The sequence below is a fragment of the Pteronotus mesoamericanus genome, unplaced genomic scaffold (genome assembly GCF_021234165.1).
Source record: "Pteronotus mesoamericanus isolate MK-2021 breed Mesoamerican mustached bat unplaced genomic scaffold, CSHL_Meso_final scaffold_54, whole genome shotgun sequence".
NCBI classification, from domain to species: domain Eukaryota; kingdom Metazoa; phylum Chordata; class Mammalia; order Chiroptera; family Mormoopidae; genus Pteronotus; species Pteronotus mesoamericanus.
In genome coordinates, this window is record NW_026555321.1 from 3,360,606 (window position 1) to 3,380,764 (window position 20,159).

The 20,159-nt window shown below is 44.1% G+C and overlaps 1 protein-coding gene across 2 annotated transcripts in view; it reads right to left on the reverse strand.

Annotated features, from left to right (window-relative positions):
- STAC (SH3 and cysteine rich domain) overlaps positions 1–20,159 on the reverse strand; it is a 115,324-nt gene that overhangs the window by 65,733 nt on the left and 29,432 nt on the right. For both annotated transcript variants that reach the window (XM_054595143.1, XM_054595142.1), the window contains exon 2: positions 5,609–5,885. In XM_054595143.1, the coding sequence (XP_054451118.1) occupies positions 5,609–5,885 (277 nt within the window). The remainder of the gene's footprint in view (positions 1–5,608; positions 5,886–20,159) is intronic.

Genomic DNA, 20,159 nt, shown 5'->3' on the forward strand with positions numbered 1-20,159 from the left:
GCATAGATGATCAACTTTTTTGGAAAGGGATAATCTGAGGAGGATCATAAAGGTCAGCAATGTCCTAGAGGCAAGATTCGATTAGCAGACAGGCATGCCACAGTGTCTGCTTAGCCCAAGAGGCATGGGAGCCAGGTCAGTCATAGAGGAATAATCTCAGGGTCAAGGCCAAGCACAAGGGCAAAGCTGGCCATAGGTAATGCGTTACAGAGTGAAGGAGCTAAGGATATTCTAAACAGAAGGGCAGAGATGGAGGCTAGGGTCCAGGTCTACTTTTATTTGTTGCTTTCTCATGGCAAATGTGTAGTCTTTCCAGCTTTAAGGCACAGGCAGTCAGGCAAGGTCCTTTGTGAGGCTTTGTAAATGCAACTCTGAGTCTCCAATCTGACTTAGAAATCCTAGACAATGAGAATGCCAGGCTTGTTTGTTTGTTTGTTAATTTCTCATCCAAGCATTTTTTTCGTTGCTTTTAGAGACAGGAAGGGAGAGAGAATAACATTGATATGAGAGAGAAACATTAGCTGGCCACCTCTTGCATGTACCTGGACTGGGGATCTAACCTGCTACCTAGGTATGTGCCCTGACTAGGAATCAAACCCTCAACCCTTGGGCTATGAGACAACATTCCAACCAACTGAGCCACAATGGCCAGGGCCAGATTCCTTTTATTTTTAAATAAATATCCATCATCTAGAAACTGCAGAAATGAGATTTGATTGTTCTTGGCTATGATTATATAACCTTTGGTTCTTGTTGAAAGGAAAAAAAGTATCTGCTTGAATATATTTTCCAAAATGTCATTCTAAGAGGATAACAGCAGGTGGTCTTTCCCTAGAATTTAAAATATAAAAATGACCTGTGGCATGAAAAGAACAAATCTTCAGGTTGATATGGGTAGAGACAGGAGGCTGGGTTTGAAGAGTAAAGAAAGAGAAAAGGGGCAGAGCCACTGAGCTCCATTATCACAGACTACAAAGGCCTAGGCATGGTCTCAGGGGGTTAAAACATTTATCAGCCTCCACGTCCCCTCATTTCTTTTCCTCCTCACCTCCTTCCTCCTGCCTTTTCTCTCTCCCCTTACCCCTCCTGCCACTCTCATCTCCTTTCTCCTTTCCTACGAAGAGCCTACTATTTGGTTTACTTTGTTTTCATCTTTGAAAAGAACAGCAGGCCTTGTGGACTATTCTTTTCCTCTTTCTTTCTTAAGATAAAAAGCCAGCTACAATATAAATTCAGTTCTGATGAGAGAAAAGTATAGCGCAATTCTCTTTGGCACAGGGCATGTTTTTTGTGATTTTTCAAAATAAAGTCTTTCGAAATTGTTGCTTGGTGAGGTGTACCTAGAATCCTCTGTAGGATAATGATTGTGACATTCCTCAGAATGTGTAACTCAGTTCCCTTATGCATTTTAGAAAACATGCCTTCCTGTTGTCTTTTCACACTGGTCACAATAAGATTTAAAATAGAGATGCATAGTCACCTACTTAAAGGTTATGAATAGCAATACCTTGAAAAGGCCTGGTGGAAACTGAAAGTGATGCGTCAGACTCAGATGCTAGGGAGACAGACACAAAAACTAAGTCGGAGGCCAAATTGCCTAAGTATTCTGAGCATGGAACATGTGAGACCCCCTCCCTGCCATGCTCACAGTCAGGCGCCAGGCATCACCTCCAGATAGAGAAGTGAGTTTGAAGGGTGTTATGGCTCCAAGACTTAGCAGAATCTACCAAACTAAATAGGTTAGTAATTCAGAGGCCATCCTCAGCACTATGGTAGGTTGAATTATTGACCCCATTCTTCACCCCTCCCTGTACCCATGCCCTTTGCCAGGTGGCTTTGAAGTTGCTGTCACTCAAGACAGAGTGCACTTCTCTATCCCTTGACTTGAGCTTGGCTCTCATTCTGGTGGAATGCCAGTGGAAGGGACAGTGTCATCTCTAATCCAAAGCCTTAAGAAGCTTTGCACGCTTCCACGTGTCCTTGCCATGAGAAGAATATGATGTGGATAGTCCACTGATCCATGGAAAGAGTGAGAAATAAGGAATAGAGAGAAGATAAGTAACTGGGTTTAGTTTGGATCAGCCAAGTCCCAGTTGATCTGAAGATGCCTGAGTGAGTGTAAAAGAAAGCTACTTTAAAAGCCCCAGAGTTTGAGAGTATTTGTTATGTAGCATTACTATGAAAAATCCTTGACTGACACAAACACTGATCCTAAATGCGGACTGTTTGAAGGAAGCACATGCATAACAGTGATGAGAAAAGGAGAATGTGGGTAAATAGTGAGTTTCTGAAGATGAGGATAGCCCTGTGTGTACAGTCACAACGGGGGCTGACATCGCTCCCCATTTTGAACATCCCACCTCTTCACTGGCTCTCGGTCAAGGTTGAAGGGAGGTGCAAAACTCTGCCCTCTTGGCCATATTGGACACCATAAGTTCAAGTTCAGTGATGACAGACATTGGTCATTTTGGGAAGCAACAAACATTCCAAGTCTCATTTCAAGGAAAATCGTATATTTAAGTAAGAAAAGACCTTTGAGGTGATCCTATGCCTGACAGAAGTTAAATCACATGCTACTCATAAGGCGAGTCATTCAATGACAGGTCAAGTGCATCAGTTAAAAGGTTAGATTCTCACTGACATTTGCCTTTTTAACTTAAACCTTTGTTCCCAATCCTTCCCTCTAAAGCCTCATAGAATGAGCCTCTTAACTCTTCAAATACGCTATTTTAAAACACAGCTGTACATCTAAAGTTTTTCCCACACCAGACTCCCAGGGTTTCCTCATAATTTTATGTTGACACACCACTCACCATTCTGATCACTCTCTCCTAGACACCCATTTGCTCGTTCATACTCTCAAAAATGTGAAATGCAGAATTAGAGATAATCCTTAAGGTATATGTGAAATATTGCTATGCAGATGAGAGACTAATTGCCTGTTATCTGGACATTATATTCTCAATTATTTATGCCTATTAAGTTAAAAAAATTTTTTTCTGTTAAACTAATTTGTTTTACCCTCCAAATATCTTTCTTTGCTTCAAGGAGAGTAATGATTAAATCCAAGTCATCTGATTTCATGATCATGCTCTTTCTAATATCCCCACTCCCTCATCTCATTTTATCTGGGAAGGGGAAGGGCTAATTTTTTCATAAAAATAGCCAGGAGAAAAACAAGGGTCGTTGTTTTCCCATACCGTGCACCAACAGAAGGGAATATCTTTGCCCATTTTGAATGAAAATAGCCCCTCAGGATGGACATTATCAAGCCATTAGCTGGAACACAAAGTCACATGATTGGCACCAAGGAGGAAAGGAGTCCATAGAGATCCGTCCTGTGATCAGCCAAGGTTTTCTTCTATGGCTGTGGTAGATACTACCCATGCCCTGCCCAGGTACCCTTTCCTGGGTGGGCACAGGCATAGAATGTCCTCCCAAAGATGTTCACATCCTAACCCCCAGAACTGGTGAACGTGCTGTTAACATGGCAAGGGAAAATCAAGGTTGCAGGTGGAAGTAAGGGTGCTACTCAGGTGACCTTATCATGATTTATCCAGGTGGGTCCACTGTAATCACATGGCTCCTTGTGAGACAGGGCAGGGGGAGAAAGACATGACCTGCCATTGCTGACTTTGAACATGGAAAGGGGCCACAAGCCAAGGTGTGGCTCCCTCTAGAAGCTGGAAAAGACAAGAACACGGATTCTCCTCTAGAGCTTCCAGAAAGGAAGTCAGCCTATGGACAGCTTGATTTTAGCCCAGTAAGACCCAGTGAGGACTTCTGGCTTCCAGAATTGCCAGGTAATAAATTTGTGTTGTTTCAAGCCACTGAGTGTGTGGTTATTTGTTACCATAGCGAAAAACCACCAATACACTAGTGGGAAATGGATGTGCTGGCTGCTACTCTTTCTTCTGAAAGTTTCCTTCAGCAGAATGTGAGCCACCTCCAAAGCCCACTGACAGCCGGTGCAATTCCCAGGCCAGGTCAAAAATGAGACTCCAGCAGTGACCATGTCCTGGTTTAGCTCCTTCCCTGCCCTACCTCTCCTCTCTCTCTCCCTTCCCCTGACAGCAGTACCCCCTCAATTACTTATAGGTGCACTTGAATCCCGTCTCAGGCTCTGCTTCTAGGGAACCAGACTTGGGACAACTGTCATCCTCAGAAGAGATGCCAGGGCCACAGGAAAAGAGCATGAGGGGAAATGCAGGGTTGGGAGGAGGGCTGTGTGTCAGGGTGGAGGGGCTGGGCAGTGAGAGGAAATGATTCACGTATTAGCTTTTTGTCAGGGCCCGCACCGGGCCCTGGCCCCCCACTGGACTATCGGAGGCTCTTGATCTTCCCTAAAGCATCCTTGCCAAGCCCCCAGCGGAGCATCCAGGCTGTAAGTGAGCAAGAGCTGCAGTGTAGGCCTGGCATGGGGACCCCAGGGTGGGCAGGGCCTGTCCGCCACACCCATTTCCCTCTCCGCGTCCTCTCGGGCACTCCGGGGATCTCCATGGTTACATGTCCGGAAGACCAGCACCATCCCAGGAAGCCGGTCCACAGCTGGATCAGCCTGGCATCTTTTGATTTGCAGCCTCATTTTCCTCTCCTGCCTCTGCCCTTTAACTTCTGCTAATAGGGAGTTACTGGGGGGAGGGAGGTCCATCCCCATATTCTGCCAAGAGCAGACGCGCACCTGTCTCCTTCCCTCTTTTCTCTTGTTCTGTTTCCAGGATACACTACTGTTCTTGAAACCACTGGTTTAAATTCACAGAGTCCTACCCACATTCCCTTTGTTTCCCTCCATCTGTTTAGTCTCTGGGTTTCTGACATGGGGGATGCAGAAGAGTGAAGTGTGGAAATCTCTGTCCCCGTGGCCCTGAATGGCACATGCTTTTCATCTAGCTGGGGCATTGCGTAGGTCATTCTCTGCATGTGGGTACAACCCCTAGGTCTCTCAGGCTACCACCGTTTCTCTGAGGGACCACAGGTGAGTTCTCTCCGGGTCCAGAATTGTAATGCTGGCTGAACCATATTTTCTGCCTGGTTTAGTACCTCCTCGAGGTCCCCAACCCCAGAATCATCCCTCCCACACTTCCCTGTAATTCATTTGTAACTCACCAAGAAATAGCCCCCTTTGCTGGCTGCCCCAGATAGACATCCCACACACACTGTAGTAAATGCTGGGATGCTCACTGAGATCCCCCCGAAAAACTGCAGCATCCTCAGATGCCATTTCGGTGGCCTCCTACTAACTCCCCCTCTGCTAATTGCCCTTGGCTAAGAAGAGCTACTTTGTTCAAAGTTATGTCCGCCACAGGGGCACAAAGTCCCAGACCTCCAGCCTCAATGCAATTTGGACTAGTAAGGGCTAGAGCTCCCGGGAGGATTGGCTGAAGGTTTTGTTACAACTATATCACAACCTGACTTCTCCCACTGCCTGTCCTGCTTCCTGTACCTTTTCACAAATGCCATCCCCCCCCAGTGCTCCCAAACAATCCTCCTAGGTGCACACCTCGGAGACGCAGAGTCTGTCTGCGGGGACCGGGACCCATGCAACAGACGCCACTCTCCCTTGGCTTTGCAGGGGGGGACCGGGAGGGAGGGGCAGGAGAGGCCTTACCCACGATCATGTGGTTGCAGACGTCACAGAAAGTGGGCTTCTTGAAGATGTGTTCCTGAAAGGCATGGGCCTTGCCGCTGCCTGGGTGCAGGCCCGCCCTGGTGGGTGTGGACGTCAGGCTGGCTGGGGCAGGGAGCGGGCTGGAGCTGGGGCTGACCTCGGCCAGCGCATCCCCATGCAGCTTCGTGTCGCTGCTGGTTTGCTGGAAGAAGTTGTCAGCACTTTTGCTCCGTAGACTCTTGGTCTTGAAAGAAAGTGATCGTTTTAGTTTCTGGAGCTGCAATGCAATGACAGAACAGACTCTCTTACGATCAGTTGCGCAGACGCATGATGTGGGGGTGTCGTTGGCTCCATGCACTGCTTGGTTCCCACGGACACCCTCAGCCCTTAGGAGGCTCTCAGATGTCCCTCTGCAGGTGGGGTGATGTCAGTGCCTCGAGGGAATTCAACAGCCCACACCCCTGCCGAGCCAAAAAGGTTCCATGTTGCCTTACCTGCTGCCCCTGCTCCACCTCCCTGCCTCCTTGGGGTCCCACCAATGCGCTGTAAAGTCACATTGCAAAGGGGGGTGGGAAAGGGGAAAGACAGAGAATTATGGCGTTATTGAAGTCTACACCCCAGCCCACGTCAAAATATCCCATGACTGTGGGTTTTTTGATACTTCTTGCTTTTTGAATTTGAATTGCAGAAATATTACATGTACAAACTCTTGGGCTCAAAGGCTGGGTCTGTAATGTTGGGGCCTCTGCTGGCCTGTCTTGCTCATGGTCACTTAGCAGCCATTTATCTCTTTACCTAGCAAAGCAGGAGAGGCCACTGTCAAACTCAGAATCAATCTGGCTAAACTATCCAGAGAACACAGACTACCAAGCCTGCTTGGGCCTGAAGCATATGGATAAGGAACCTTTGTGTGTGTGCTCTGTGTGTGTGTGTGTGTGTGTGTGTTTGAGGAGTCCACAGTGTGGAATTGCCTACTTGACAGTCTCTGCTCTTCCCCTTGTCCCGCTGCTTGGCTTTGTCCATTTGGCAAACTGGACCCCCTCTCCTTTGCCTTTGGGACTCAGGAAGAAGCTTGGAAAAGTTCTAACTTCCAAAAGTCTGGGTTTGGGCTGGTCTGAACCTCCAGTCCAGTCCTCACATTGGAGCTAGAAGAACCTTTTGGAAACACAGAAGTGAGCACGTGTTTAAAATCCTTCATGAAGTTTCCTTTGTTCTTAAACATAAAGAAAAGCACATCATCATGGGCTCCAGCGACTAGCAAATTCTGGATCCCAAGGACAGCTCACACCACCGTTCGCCTTGTTCTGTCCCTCCCAGCTGCAGTGGCCTTTTAAAAGTCTCTGGTTTTTACTATGCATTTTCATCACCAGCCCTTACTACACAGTTTTCTCTGTCCAGATTAAAGAACTAAACCACTCGGTAGCTGCCTGACCTGCAGTAAGTCACTTTGCCTGTAAGGTAGTTCCTTTTGTAATTGAATATCCACGGGGACTTGGCCTATTGCCTGGAATAAATGTCCCTGGCCTAAACCTGCAGAGAAAATGAAGCTAAGCACATTATTCTAATAAAGGCTTGCGTCAAGTGGTCAAGTCCCCGACAGGATGCATAATGTGGTTGATCTGGCCCTGCCAAGCCTTGCCACCTCTTCATCACCTCCCCCCCACCCCACCCACCAGCTTCTCCCTAAGAAGATCAGAAAGGTGCGATGATCTTTAGTGCTGGGGTGTAGACTTCAATAACGCCATAATTTTCTGTCTTTCCACTTTCCCACTCCCCTTTGCAATGTGACTTTACAGCTCCTCCTGTCAAAGGTGGAGCGTATTTGCCCACTCTTTGAATCTTGTTGGTTTGGGGAAGTTGATCAATAGAAAGTGGCAGAAGTAACTTTAAGCCAGTAGCAAGCCCAGACCTCAAGATGCCTTGCATGCTTCTGCCATCCTTCCTGGAAATGTGCCAAACTGCTATATGAACAGACCCAACTTAGCCTGAAGGATGATGAGAGACACATGGTCCAGTCATTGTCCATCACTCAAGTGAGACCCCAGAAGCAGAGCCACCTGCTTCCCTGCAAGGAATGAAGGCATCTAGATGAGACCAGCTGAGTCCCGTTCAAACGGTCAACCCACAGAACTGTCAACTATGGGATGGCTAGTCTTCTAAACCATTAACTGAGGTATCTATTGTGTGTACACAACACAGTGCTGTTCTCCCCAATTTCCTGGCATGTGGTGGGACTGTACTTGGTTGTTCATTTGAAATTGACTGTGGCCATGTGAGATTGACTCTCCCCTTCAGGTGGCTGTATGGAAGGATGGCCCTGCAGGACCCTTTGGAGAAGCCCCGCGGGGGCCAGCAATGGGACATCATCAGCCAGAAAGAGCATCATCAGCCAGAGAAGCAGCGACATCATACACAGAAAGGTCAGAAACAGTGGGCCAGCCAAGACCTTTTTTTTGTCCCTTTCCCTCTGCTCTGTAGCCCATACCTGCCAGAGGGGCTGGGGCTTTTGAAGAAGCAGGGAGAAAGAGGTGCTCCTGAGTTATTTTTGAGTTTGTTACTGGCCCATAATCTAGTGTACTATGATGGATATAGGAGAATGGAGTCATGAGCCTCGGGGAGCACAGCCCTTCTTGGGAAGTGGTCCCTCCATCTGCAGCAAAGGTAAATGAGAGGGAGGTATGAGACCCTCACTCTTTGAGACTGAGCCACATTGAGGGGAGGATCTGGAAGCAGCAACATCATAGAACAGACCTTCTACACTTGAAGTCCTTCCGGCTATATGCCGGCCTGGCACTGGAGGAAGGGGGACTTAAATAGGAGGTGAGATTGAAGTTGTATTTTAGACAGATTTGAATAAATTAAAGTGATCAGGATGTTAAGGAATCTGCCAAGACTTTGTCATGGACTGTGCAAACCAAGGAGAGGGAAGTTTATCAAAGCAAATATCATAGGAAAAGAAAGTCATTTTCTATTTTCCTCCTTGGAGTTCAGATGGTTCAGTGAATTGGCTACTCTTGTCTCAGAAAGAGAATGTAACACCTACCCTGATTAAATCAGTGCAGAGCTGTGAAGGGAGCAGAGAGGAGGCTGTGTCAGAGCTGAAAATTTTTTTTTCAATGCTTATTTTAATTTCATTTTTCAATTACAGTTTACATTAAATATTATTTTGTATTAGTTTCAGGTGTACATCATAGTGGTTAGACAATCATATACTTTACAAAGTATCTTCCCCTATATTTCCAGTACCCACTTGTTACCTTTTATTGTCATTACAGTACCGTTGACTCTATTCCTCACACTGTACTTTACATCCCTGTGGCTATTTTAACTTCCAGTCTGTACTGCTCAATCCCTTCACATTTTTCACTGAGCCCCCTTACCTACCTCCCCTCTGGCCACCATCAGTCTGTTCTCTGTGTCTATGAGTCTCTCTGTTTCTATTTTGTTCATTTATTTCCCTCTTTAGATTCCACTTATAAGTGAAATCGCATGGTATTTGTCTTCGAGAGAGCTGAGAATTCTATAATGTACAAATGGAAGGAGCGGCGTGGGCAGAGCAGGGCAGAATGGAGCTGGGGGTGTGGAACTAGCCCAAGTGCCTCACCAGGTGATGCCTTTACATCTTCCCAACCATGGAGTGAAGACTTTTTTCTTTTTCCCTGCAGAAATAGAGGCTGGGATAGGTTAAGAGACTTGTCCAAGGCCACACAGCTTAGGTGAGTAAAGACCTAAATCTGCCTTCCTCCAGACCTCATGCTGGTGAGTTCACCAAGAGTAGATGGAGGGATGGAAGGGAAATACCCGTTACCACCAGGGGATTGGAACAACTGGTGGTCTATGAATGTGGAAGGGATGTGGGGATGGAAAGCCAATCTGCTTTTGGGGAGCTACACTGTTTATTTTATATATTTCAAATTTCTTAAAAATACAAAGGGGCATGATTTTTGATCAAGGCAGAGCATCAGACATCCTTGTATGGTCTTCTGCTGCCAATACAGGCATGGTGGTGGGGTAACACCGGCCTATGTGCAGTCTGGCCTCCCTCCCGTGCTCAGGTGCTTCTTGCCTCCCTTCAAACCCTTCCATCCCTGTGGCATTTTGTGTCCCCTGGAAGTGTAGGATGATGCCAAGAAACCTGTGGCATTTTCCTTGCCCTGAGACACGTGGCTGGAAATTCTGCTAGACCTTCGGAGCCTGTCTGCCTCTAGAACTGGAGAATTTGCTTCGGGAGCTGATGTGACATTTCTTATTCAAGTGGACAGCTTAAGAGAAATGCCTACAAGCTAAACAAAGTCTGAGCAGTGAGCTCAAAGGAACATGCTTTCTCCAATTATCCCTACCAGAGTTGAGGCCAGATGGGAACATATGAGATGCAGAAATAGGAGCAAACTCTGATAATAGCAGATGTCACAAAATGATTAGCTTCCAGACTCCATTGCCACAGCCCATCTATTCTATTTATAATAATCATGGCAAAAGGAACAGATAGTCTTGAGTACCATGTGCTAGAAACTGCTCTAAATATACTTTATTTCACGTAATCATTCCAGCAACCCTGTGACTACAGGATCATTCATTCATTCATTCACTTATTAAAATAATTCATTCCATAAGCCCTTATTGGACTACTACTAGGAGTCAGACATAGCCCTTGGCTTTGGGGATACAGTCTAGTGGGTAAAGATGGAAAATAAGCAAATAATCAAAGATATGTAATAATATAAATTTGGGTAGGTATAAGGGCCAGAGCCAGGCTTTAGACTGTAACAAGCAGGTCTTCTCAGACAGATGGCATGGAGCACAGACATGAAGGAAGTGAAGGTAGGAACTACTTTGAAGAAGAGCATTCTGGGTAGTGGGGAAACCAAGGGCAAAAGCCTCTACAGGAGAGCAAGATGGGCATGTTTGAGGAAGTCTAAGAGGTCAATGTGTCCGGAACACAGCAATGAGAGAGAGAAAGCACAGAGAGGTCGAGCCAGCTTCATACCAGGCATTTGCAGGTCATGTCAAGGGCTTTGGAATTTCACCTAAGGGTGATTTCTGGGAGCAGAGAAGTGACAGGGCCTGACCCTTATTTTAAAAAGTTTACCCTGGCTACTATGTGGAAAATTGACCATAGAAGGCTGTGATGGGAGCAGAGAGACCATCTGGGAGACTCTTGCAGGTGTCCTGGTGAGAAGTACTTGTGGCTTGTCCTTATACAGCTATAGTAAGACGTGGTTGAATTGGGGCACAATTGGGTTTGTTAAGGAACTGGGTGTGGAATATGAGGAGAAGAGAGGAGTCAATAATGACTTCAAGAGTTTTGGCTTGAGCAACTGGGTGAATAGGGGACCACTTACTAAAGGAAGGATCCCAGAGAAGTAAGTTGGTGTAGGGAGTGGGGTTGGGATCAGAGTCAAGTTTTGGGTAAGTTAAGTTTGAAGTGCTTGCTTTGGATTCAAGTGTTGCTGCCAAGTAGGCAGTTGAGTATATGATTGTGGGGTTCAGAAGACAGGTCCTCACTGCAATAAAACACGTGGGAGTCACGAGCATATAGATGGTATTTGCAGCCTTGAGACTGGATGAGGTCACTACTTAACGCGTGCAGACACTGAGAAGTGATCTGAGGACAGAGTCCAGGACGCCAAGAAGATTAAGAACAAACAATTCAGACATCAAGAAGATTAAGGACAAAGAAAGAAATCGGAGAAGGAGGGGCTGGTGGGGAAGGAGAAGGATGAAAGAGAGGGATGTCTTAGACTCTAAAGGAAGAAGATAACTCAAGGAGGCGAGAACGCCCGCAGCATCAAACAGAGCCTGGATATCAAGTCAAACGAGGTGTAAGGGATGGTAGTTACATTTGGCAAATGGAGTGTCTCTGGGAGACCTTGGTAGTAGCCTTAACAGGACTTGAATGCACTCAGTGAAGTGGTGGTGTGGGGGTGGGGGATGAAAACCTAACTGGCAAGATTTCAGGAAAGATTGGCTAGAGGGGAAGTACGTCGGGGTAAGGCAAGGCACTTTTGCTATACAGGATGTTAGTAAAACACAGTCATGGAGGGGGATGTAGCACCAGGAGAGGCTTTCTGTTTTGAACTGTTTAAAGATGCAAGATTATTGCAGCATGTCTTTCAGGACTCAGGAGAGAAAGGAGGAAAAGCTGGGGTGACGTCCTGGAGTAGATGGGTGGCGATGAGGTGCACTGCTCCAGAGGGGAGGAGTGGTTGACTTTATGGATCCCCACAGTGCATCTGTCAGGAGAGAGATGCGGAAGCAGGCAGTGGGTGTTGGCTGGATCTTCTCTTCTGATTGCTTCTGTTTTTATCAATTAAAACAGAAAAAAGTCCATCTCCTGAGTGAGCACACGGGGGAAGCGGAGGGAGGAGATGTTGGAAGCTGGGAGAGAAGATGCAAAGAGCTGTTTCAGAGAGCAGAGAGAGAACAGACTAGAGCATTGCTCAGTAGAAGGCTGGGGAGGGGGGTAGTAGCACAGAGGACTCACCTCATTTTACAGATGAGACAACCAAAATCCAGTTAAATGGTTAGTAAGTTGCAAAACGAAGACCCACATACAGATCTCTGTAACCCTCAAGCCCCCTAAGCCAAATGGGCTTTCAGGAGAAGGTTTCTCACCCTGACCTTTTCTTAGTGAAATTCCTCCACTTCATGTGCTTCAGAGCCAGCTGGAATGTTAGCAATAATCCATGTGGTTGCCATGTCGAGAAGCACTTCTATGGCAATTAATTGGGGGAGAGCAGAATTCAGGCGTCATTAGAGCAATGGAACACAGAATACCGCCTGCAGGTGACTGTAGTGGCATGCCTATTGATTTACCAGTCTGTTCTGCAGTGGCCCATAAAGTTAATTAACCAGCACGCATTAGATCATTACAGCCAGGATCTAAAGTCTGCACTATGTGGGGGAGGGGGAGTCTGGGAGCAAACGAATCTCTGCCCACACAGGCATAAATCAGGAGGCATAGTCACCATGCCAGTTCAGTTTCCTGCCTGGTGACATTTAACCATGAAGTCGCCTCTAAGGACGTTTCCTTCGCTATTGAAGACCACACCAGTAATGCGCTGGCTTGCTTCTGAATTGAAATGTGGTCATCAGAGAACATTCGATGAACAAATGTCCAAATGTCTCATCCTGGATGCCCATATGTGATCTACATCTTTGATTTTAGCGTGAACACTTTTTTCTTTTTCACATTTAAAATTTTCTAAAATAGGGCGATGCCTTCTATGGAAATTGCTCATCCTTTTCTTTGTTTTTTTGTTTTTTCCTGAAAAGTTATTATTAAATTAACTGATGGCAAGGAGAGAGGTTATTTGTCACGCTGCAGCAGGCAGAACCACTCCTGTGACTTGCGTCTCAAGCGCTGCTCCCTTCGCTCCCCATCAGCCATGCAGATTACCTTCTTCCATTCCCAGGTAGGCTCTGGTTTGTCGGAGCAATTCCCACACTCACCCCAAATATTTTACCCATGGCTCTGTAGGCAAAAAGTGAGTACTGGGGCCTTCAGAAACGGAATGCCTGTGATGAGGACTAACTTTCTTACCAATGTTTTTATCCATCCACAGACTCATTTTCTTTAAGGCAGGCACAATATATTCCAGGTCCTGATTTGATTTAGTCTGGATGGAGACTTCAAGTCAGAAATTGTCTTAATGCATCTAGCTGGCTCTATCATAACCAGCTGCAAAAACCAGTTGTTGGTGAATGTATCAGTAAAGCAACAGTTAGTGAATATGGCCGATCGCCTGCTTTGCCACCAACGAGCTGTGTGGCTTGGGCAGGTCCCTCAAGCTCCTTGGCTTGGGTTTCATCAGTTAATAGAAAGGATGAGCTCAGTGGCTGCTAAATTCCTTTCCAGCTCTGTCAATTCAGCAGTGAGGGCATACAAAAGACTTTCAACGGTGTCTTCTACGTATAGGAAGTCGAAGATCTAATTCTGGAGACAAGAAGCAATGCTGAAAACTATCCAAAGGTGACGCAAGACCCTATATTTGTATTATCAAGAGACAGGTGGAGTATTTTGATTGCTGCCTGATCTAACATGCCAGAAAAGAGAGCTATCAATGGGGGCTAGAATAGCCAGAGACCTTCTTTCAAACCTTGAATCAACTTTAAAACATACAATTCAACCCTGTAAGTGCTTTGATGGCCCCCTCCCTTCTAGGTTATAGCCAGGCTCCTTCCTGTGGGGGATACAAAACCCTTCCTGATGGGTGGGGGCACCCACCTGCCCACCATTATGTCTAGTCACCCTTCCTTCACCCCAGGCATGCCGACACACTAAGAAAATCTGTGGCTGCCCCCAGATTTTCAATTCTCTTCAAAGGCCTTCGGGGCCTTTGTTCTGCCTGGGAGTCAGTCTTCCTGGAACATGCTTGATTCCAGTGCAGGATTTCAGCGCAAGGGTTAGGCCTGAGCTGGTTAGGCGTTTGTGGATAAAGGCAGGGAGGAGGTTGGTGGTAGGGATAGGGGAACAGCAGCGAATTAACGGTCAGCCTAACAGTTTGCTTCAGATGAACTAAAATTTTAATACCTGAAAATGAGATTCTTACGATCAATAATGACAGTGATGGCATGTGCCCCAACTGGTGTTAAGAGGCAATGAACAAATGCTAACCAACCACGTCAGAAGAGCGTGAGAGGAGATAAATAAGGCCCGATAGCTGAGGGCATCACCCCGAGCTCAAGTCCTTCATAAACTGGTTGCCTTATCTCCGTTTAAGAATTATTTTCCTACAGATTAGATAATTAGTGGCAGCAGCAGAACTTGGACCCAAGCTTCTGGGTTCACATCTGGAGACCTTTCCCATGGTTCTGATATTTTGTATTGTAGTCACGGATAATATTTATGTCTTGAAAAAAGTGGCTAATACAGCCCATGGATAGGCTGAATCCTTTGTGTATCTCCTACACTGTGTTTGGTCCTTGACTTGTTTTCACTGCACGGCAGCACACCTCTAACGCTCAGATTTAGGGGAACCTTGCAAACAGTTTCCCGTTAGACAGCTTGCAGCTGTGAGGGCCGCCTGGCGCATCAGAGCAGCGCGCAAAATCCCAGCCCCGCTCAGAGCCTCCTCCCACCTCGCTCTGGTTTTAACAACCTATCGAGCTGAAGATAAGATAAGGGCAGTTTCCTTTGCCAAAAGAACAACAACAACTCTGCTTCTCTTAGATGGTTAAGAAAACAAGCCCGGAGTCAGATTATACCAAATGAGGGGGAGAAAGAAAACGACAGATTTTAAACATTAGCTATTAAGGATTGGAGAATTATTCTGAACTTTCAATTTCGGACGCTCTGGATGGTTTATCTGTGAAAGAACAACTCAATGATAAATTGCATGATTTATTTTTTTCCAAATTTTTATTTTAATATGATTTTATACCACACAGAAAAATTGTAAAATGCCTTCCACCTACTTTTTCCTAATGCTAACATCATATGTAACCACAATACACTAGTTACAACCAGGAAACTAACACTGATATAAAACTATTAACTAATCTGTAGACTATATCAGACTTTTGCGAGTTGTCTCATAATGTCTTTTTTTTCCTGGTCCAGGATCCGGTCCAGGATGCCATACTGCATGTAGCTATGTTTCCTTAGTCTCCGCAGTCTGTATCAGGTCCTCCGTCTTTGTCTTTCATAACCTTGACCCTTTTTGAAGACTACTAGCAAGTGTTTTTTCCTTTTGATTACATGGATTTTTATTTTATTTTTAAAAATGTTTTTTAATTTTTAAATTGCAGTTGATGTACAATATTATATGACTTTCAGGTGTACAACCCAGTGAGTAGACATTTCTGTTAACTTAAAAACTGATCACCCTGATAAATCTAGTACCCATCTAACACTGTATATAGTTATTACAATATTATTGACTCTATTCCCTCTCCTGTAATTTATATCCCCATGACTATTCCGTAACTACCAATTTGTACTTCTTAATCCCTTTACCTTTTTCACCCTCTCTGCCAACCCTCTCCCATCTGGCAACCGTCAAAATGTTCTCTGTATCTATGGGTCTGTTTCTGTTCTGCTTGCTCGTTTATTCTTTTTTTTTTTTTTTATTCCACGTATAAGTGAAATCATCTGACATTTGCTTTTCTCTGCCTGACTTACTGCACTTGGCACAATACTCTCTAAGTTGTTGCAGATGGCAAGATTTCATTCTTTTTATGGCTGAATCATATTGCATTGTATATATTCGCTACTTCTTTATCTTTTTATCTACTGATGGACACTTAGGTGGCTTCCATATCTTGGCTATTGTGCATAATGCTACAATGAATATATAGATGTATATGTCTTTTAGATTTAGTGCTTTGAGTTTCTTCAGATAAGTACCCAGAAGTGGAAATGCTGGATCCTTTGTTGTTACAGCCTTTGTTTTAAAGTTTATTTTGTCTGGTATAAGTATTACTACCCCAGTTTTTGTTTCCATTTTAATAAAATATCTTTTTCTATCCCTTTACTTTCATTCTGGATATGTCTTTCAATCTGAAGTGAGCCTCTTGTAGCCAGCATATATGAGAGTCTTGTTCTGTTACTTATTCAGCCACTGTATGTCTTTTAATTGAGGATTTAATCCAAGCTGGGACCACTTAACAAGATGTATGGGATATGCAGAGGCCAGATGCAGCTTATTTAGTATCTGTGAACCTTTCAGTGACTACAGGAAATTCTGAAGCATGAACCAAAACAGGCCATTTGTATGGAAAAGCCACTAGAAAGGGCATGTGTTTGGCCCAAAAGTTGGGTGGGGCAGGGTCTCGGGGTATCACTAGGGTGGGGCAAACAGTGTTAGCCTGGTTGATGGAGACTCAGATACGGTGCCTGCCTGCTGGCTCTGTGTGGGGAGGGCTCAGCAGAGAAACAATGGCCTCTGCCAGAACTTCTGCCTGGAAGAAAGCTGCCCCTTCAGCCCTCATCCTGATGCCAGATGATTCAGTTCCTCCTGGGATGTCCTTGGTGCCTTTTGAGCTGCCGCCCTAGCACTGGAGCTTAGAGTGAGTTTGGGTAAGTCCTTGCGTGGGGCTGTTAAGAGGAACGCCTGGGGCTCTAGAAGCCTTCTGTCTAATTCAGCCACAATCCTGATGGTTTTCACAGTCACAAATTATGTGGACTTCTCTTCCTAGCCCTAGAACCTGGGACCCCTGGCTCCTCAGTGGGGAACCCCCACAGCTCAGCTCTCTCTCTCAACTTTTATTTGCCACACATGGGTGTGGGGCCAGTCTGTTCTTCTTTGCCTCTCCTACCAGTCTCTATGTGGCTTCTTCATATCCTTAGTTGTAGGATTTCTGTTCAACTAGATTTCAGGTGTTTCTAAATGATGGCTGTTCTGTGGCTTAGTTGTAATTCTGATATGGTTTTGGGAGGTTCTGAGTACTGTATTTACCTATGTTACCATCTTGACTAGAAGCTCTACTAGCCAGTATTTTGTAGAATGTTTTAAAATTTCGGTTTGTCTCATGTCTTCCTACTATTAGGTTGAAGTTAAATATTTTTGATAAGAATAGGATAAGAATTTCTCAGCGTAGTCTATTAGGAGTTACCTAATGTCAATATGTCCCATTATGGGTAATATTAACTTTGGTCACTGGGTTTAAGTGATATTTGCCAGGTTGTTCCACTGTAAAAGTAATAGTTTTCCTCTTTGTAACAAACAAGTTTCATGTAGGGGAAGTACTTTGAGACTTTGCAAATATCCTGTTTGTCATCAAACATTTGCCCTCTAATTTCAACATAGACAATTCTTGACTAGAAAACTTATTATCTGATGTTTGCCTAATGGTGATGTTCTTTTTCCATTAGTCCTTCTAGTTCTATTTATTTATTTTTCTTTTTGTTTTCCTTGATATTGGAGTCAAATCCACAAAAACATTTTTAAGACCGACATCCAGAAGCTTGGCACCTACGTTTTCCTCTATGTATTGTATGGTTTCAGTCTTACATTCAAGTATTCAATCCATTTTGAGTTAACTTTTGTGTATGGTACAAGATAGTGGCCTACTTTAATTCTTTTGCATATGGCTGTCCAGTTTTCCCGACACCATTAATTGGAAGTTTCCTTTCTCTTTGGCTCCTTTGTCATAAATTAGCTTTATATATATACTCTTAATCCTGTTCCTTGGTCTGTGTGTCTATTTTTCTGCCAGCGCCATACTGTTTTGAATACTGTAGCTTTGTATTATAGTTTGAAATTGGGGCATGTTAAACCTCTGGCAACAAAAAGAATAAAATACATAGGAATAAATCTAACAAATGAGGTGGAAGAACTGTACACTGAAAACTACAAGACATTGTTGACATGAGTTAAAGAAGATAAAAAAAAAGGAAAGACATTCTGTGCTTATGGATTGAAAAAAAATAATATTGTAAAAATGCCCATATCACCTAAAATCTGTAGATTCAATGTAATCCCTATCAAAAATCCCAATGGCCTTTTTCATGAAAATAAGCCAAAAAATTCTTAAATTTATATGGAACCATAAAAGACTGTGAATAGCCAAACTAATCCTGAGAAAAAAAGAACAAACCCAGAGGTATTCTTCTATATTTATTAATTAGCATTCTAGAATTTCTCAGTGTAGCCTATTAGGAGTTACCTAATGTCAGTATGTCCCATTATGGGTAATATTAACTTTGGTCACTGGGTTTAAGTGATATTTGCCAGGAATGATATCACAGGAATCATTCAATTATTCATTTCTATTAGTATGTCCTGATGGCTATTTGCTTTATTCTATAAGTTACAATGTACTAGTATCATTATTTATATTGTTCAAATTATCCGAAGTTTGGTCATCGGCATCTCCTTTAGGTTAGGATATGTGTCCTTTTCGACATGTTGCAATTGCTTTTCAACACTTCCTTGCTTTCCAACAGTACAGAGATTTCCAGGCTTGTCCTGTATTTTCCCTGTTCCCATCTCACAGCCAGCCATCTCACCAAGGAGCCCTGGTTAGTTTCACCGGGGAATGGTACTTACAAACTGAGGTCTGGGTACTGGATGTGCTCATGGCTACTGAGCTGTCACTGACTTTAGGCTCTCTCAGTAGACAGCAGTAGAAGACATATGAATGTGCATTCATACACTCGTTCACACATTGCCTATATTTATTTTTGTGTCAATCTATATGCATAACATTAAAAACCATGAGTTTATACCAACATACTCCCTTATTTGTTAAAACATGTCTCATTGTTCCCTGGTTGACATGTGCATAGCTGGACTCTAAAGCTAGTATCCTTTCAACTACACCAGAGGGAGAGGAGACAGAAATTAGCTTAAAGTAAATACACAGGACAAAATAGAGAAACTGGAAAAAATCTGAGGAGTGAAGATGCTACTTAAGAGAGGTATGAGTCACTTAATAAATGTTGTTTAAATTAAGTAGGTGGGAGGACCATTGCACTTTGACAAATATTTATTGATTATGTTCCATGTGTCATCCATTCTGCTGGGGATAGGGAGGGGCAACAACATGCCCCTTGTCCTTAGATTTTCCTCTCACTTGGGGAAAAACATGGACAGACCCATACTAATTTTATGGATAAAATTTTATTAATTTTACTAAACTCACTCTGCAAGCCCCATCCCCAAAAAAGAAAGGAAGAAAGGAAAAAGGGAACAAAGAAAGAAAGAGGGAGGAAGAAAAATACCGGGTAATGAGGTTTTTGGAGGAGCATTTGAGGCAGATAGACTATAAGCAAAGGAAGGAAAATGAGGATCAGCACAGGTATGGAGCTTCAAGTTCAAGGCATAAGAGGGCAGACAGGAACCTAAAAGGAAGGGTGCTTGAAAAATATGAATAAGCCTGGGCACTATCTACAGAAACAGATTATTGCTGGAGAGTATTAAGCAAGGGAGAACTTATTAATATTTATATATTCACATTTTGTAATATTAGTCATGATATATACATATGGTTAAAAAAATCGTGCGATACAAAAAGAGAACTTATGGAAAAGGACATTTTCTTCTACATCAGACCCCTAGTTCAACTCAGAGTTAAACCTCCATTAGTAGCTTCTTCCAGAAATGCCCTGGGCATATAACTGCACCTGAGGGTATAGAATATCTTCTTTATAAAAACACAAATGTATGTTATGCACATTTTTCTTTATCTTTCTTTTTAATTTCATAATCCATATTGGGATCTTTCTAATGTCTCTAACAGAGTGGGAGACATTCTCTCATTCTTTAACTGCAGTCTAATATTCCACCAAATGGAGGTACCAGATTAACTAATTGTTCCTCTTTCGATGGACATTTGATTTTTTCCAGTATTTTCTTGAGGGAGAGACCTGCAGCTGTTCACCAAAATCCATTTTCGTTTTCTTCCTGGGTCTACAGTTAGATTATACACTTCCCAAAGCTTTTGGCACATCAATGCGGGAATGAGACTGCATTGTTGCTAATGGAATATAATGAAACGAAATGTATCACTTCTGAAACTGGGCCAAAGGCTGGGTGCCTGCTTGCTCCGTTCTCCCTTCCCCTTCTGGCTGCAATGGATGTGGTGTGGACACCCTTCAACCATGGCG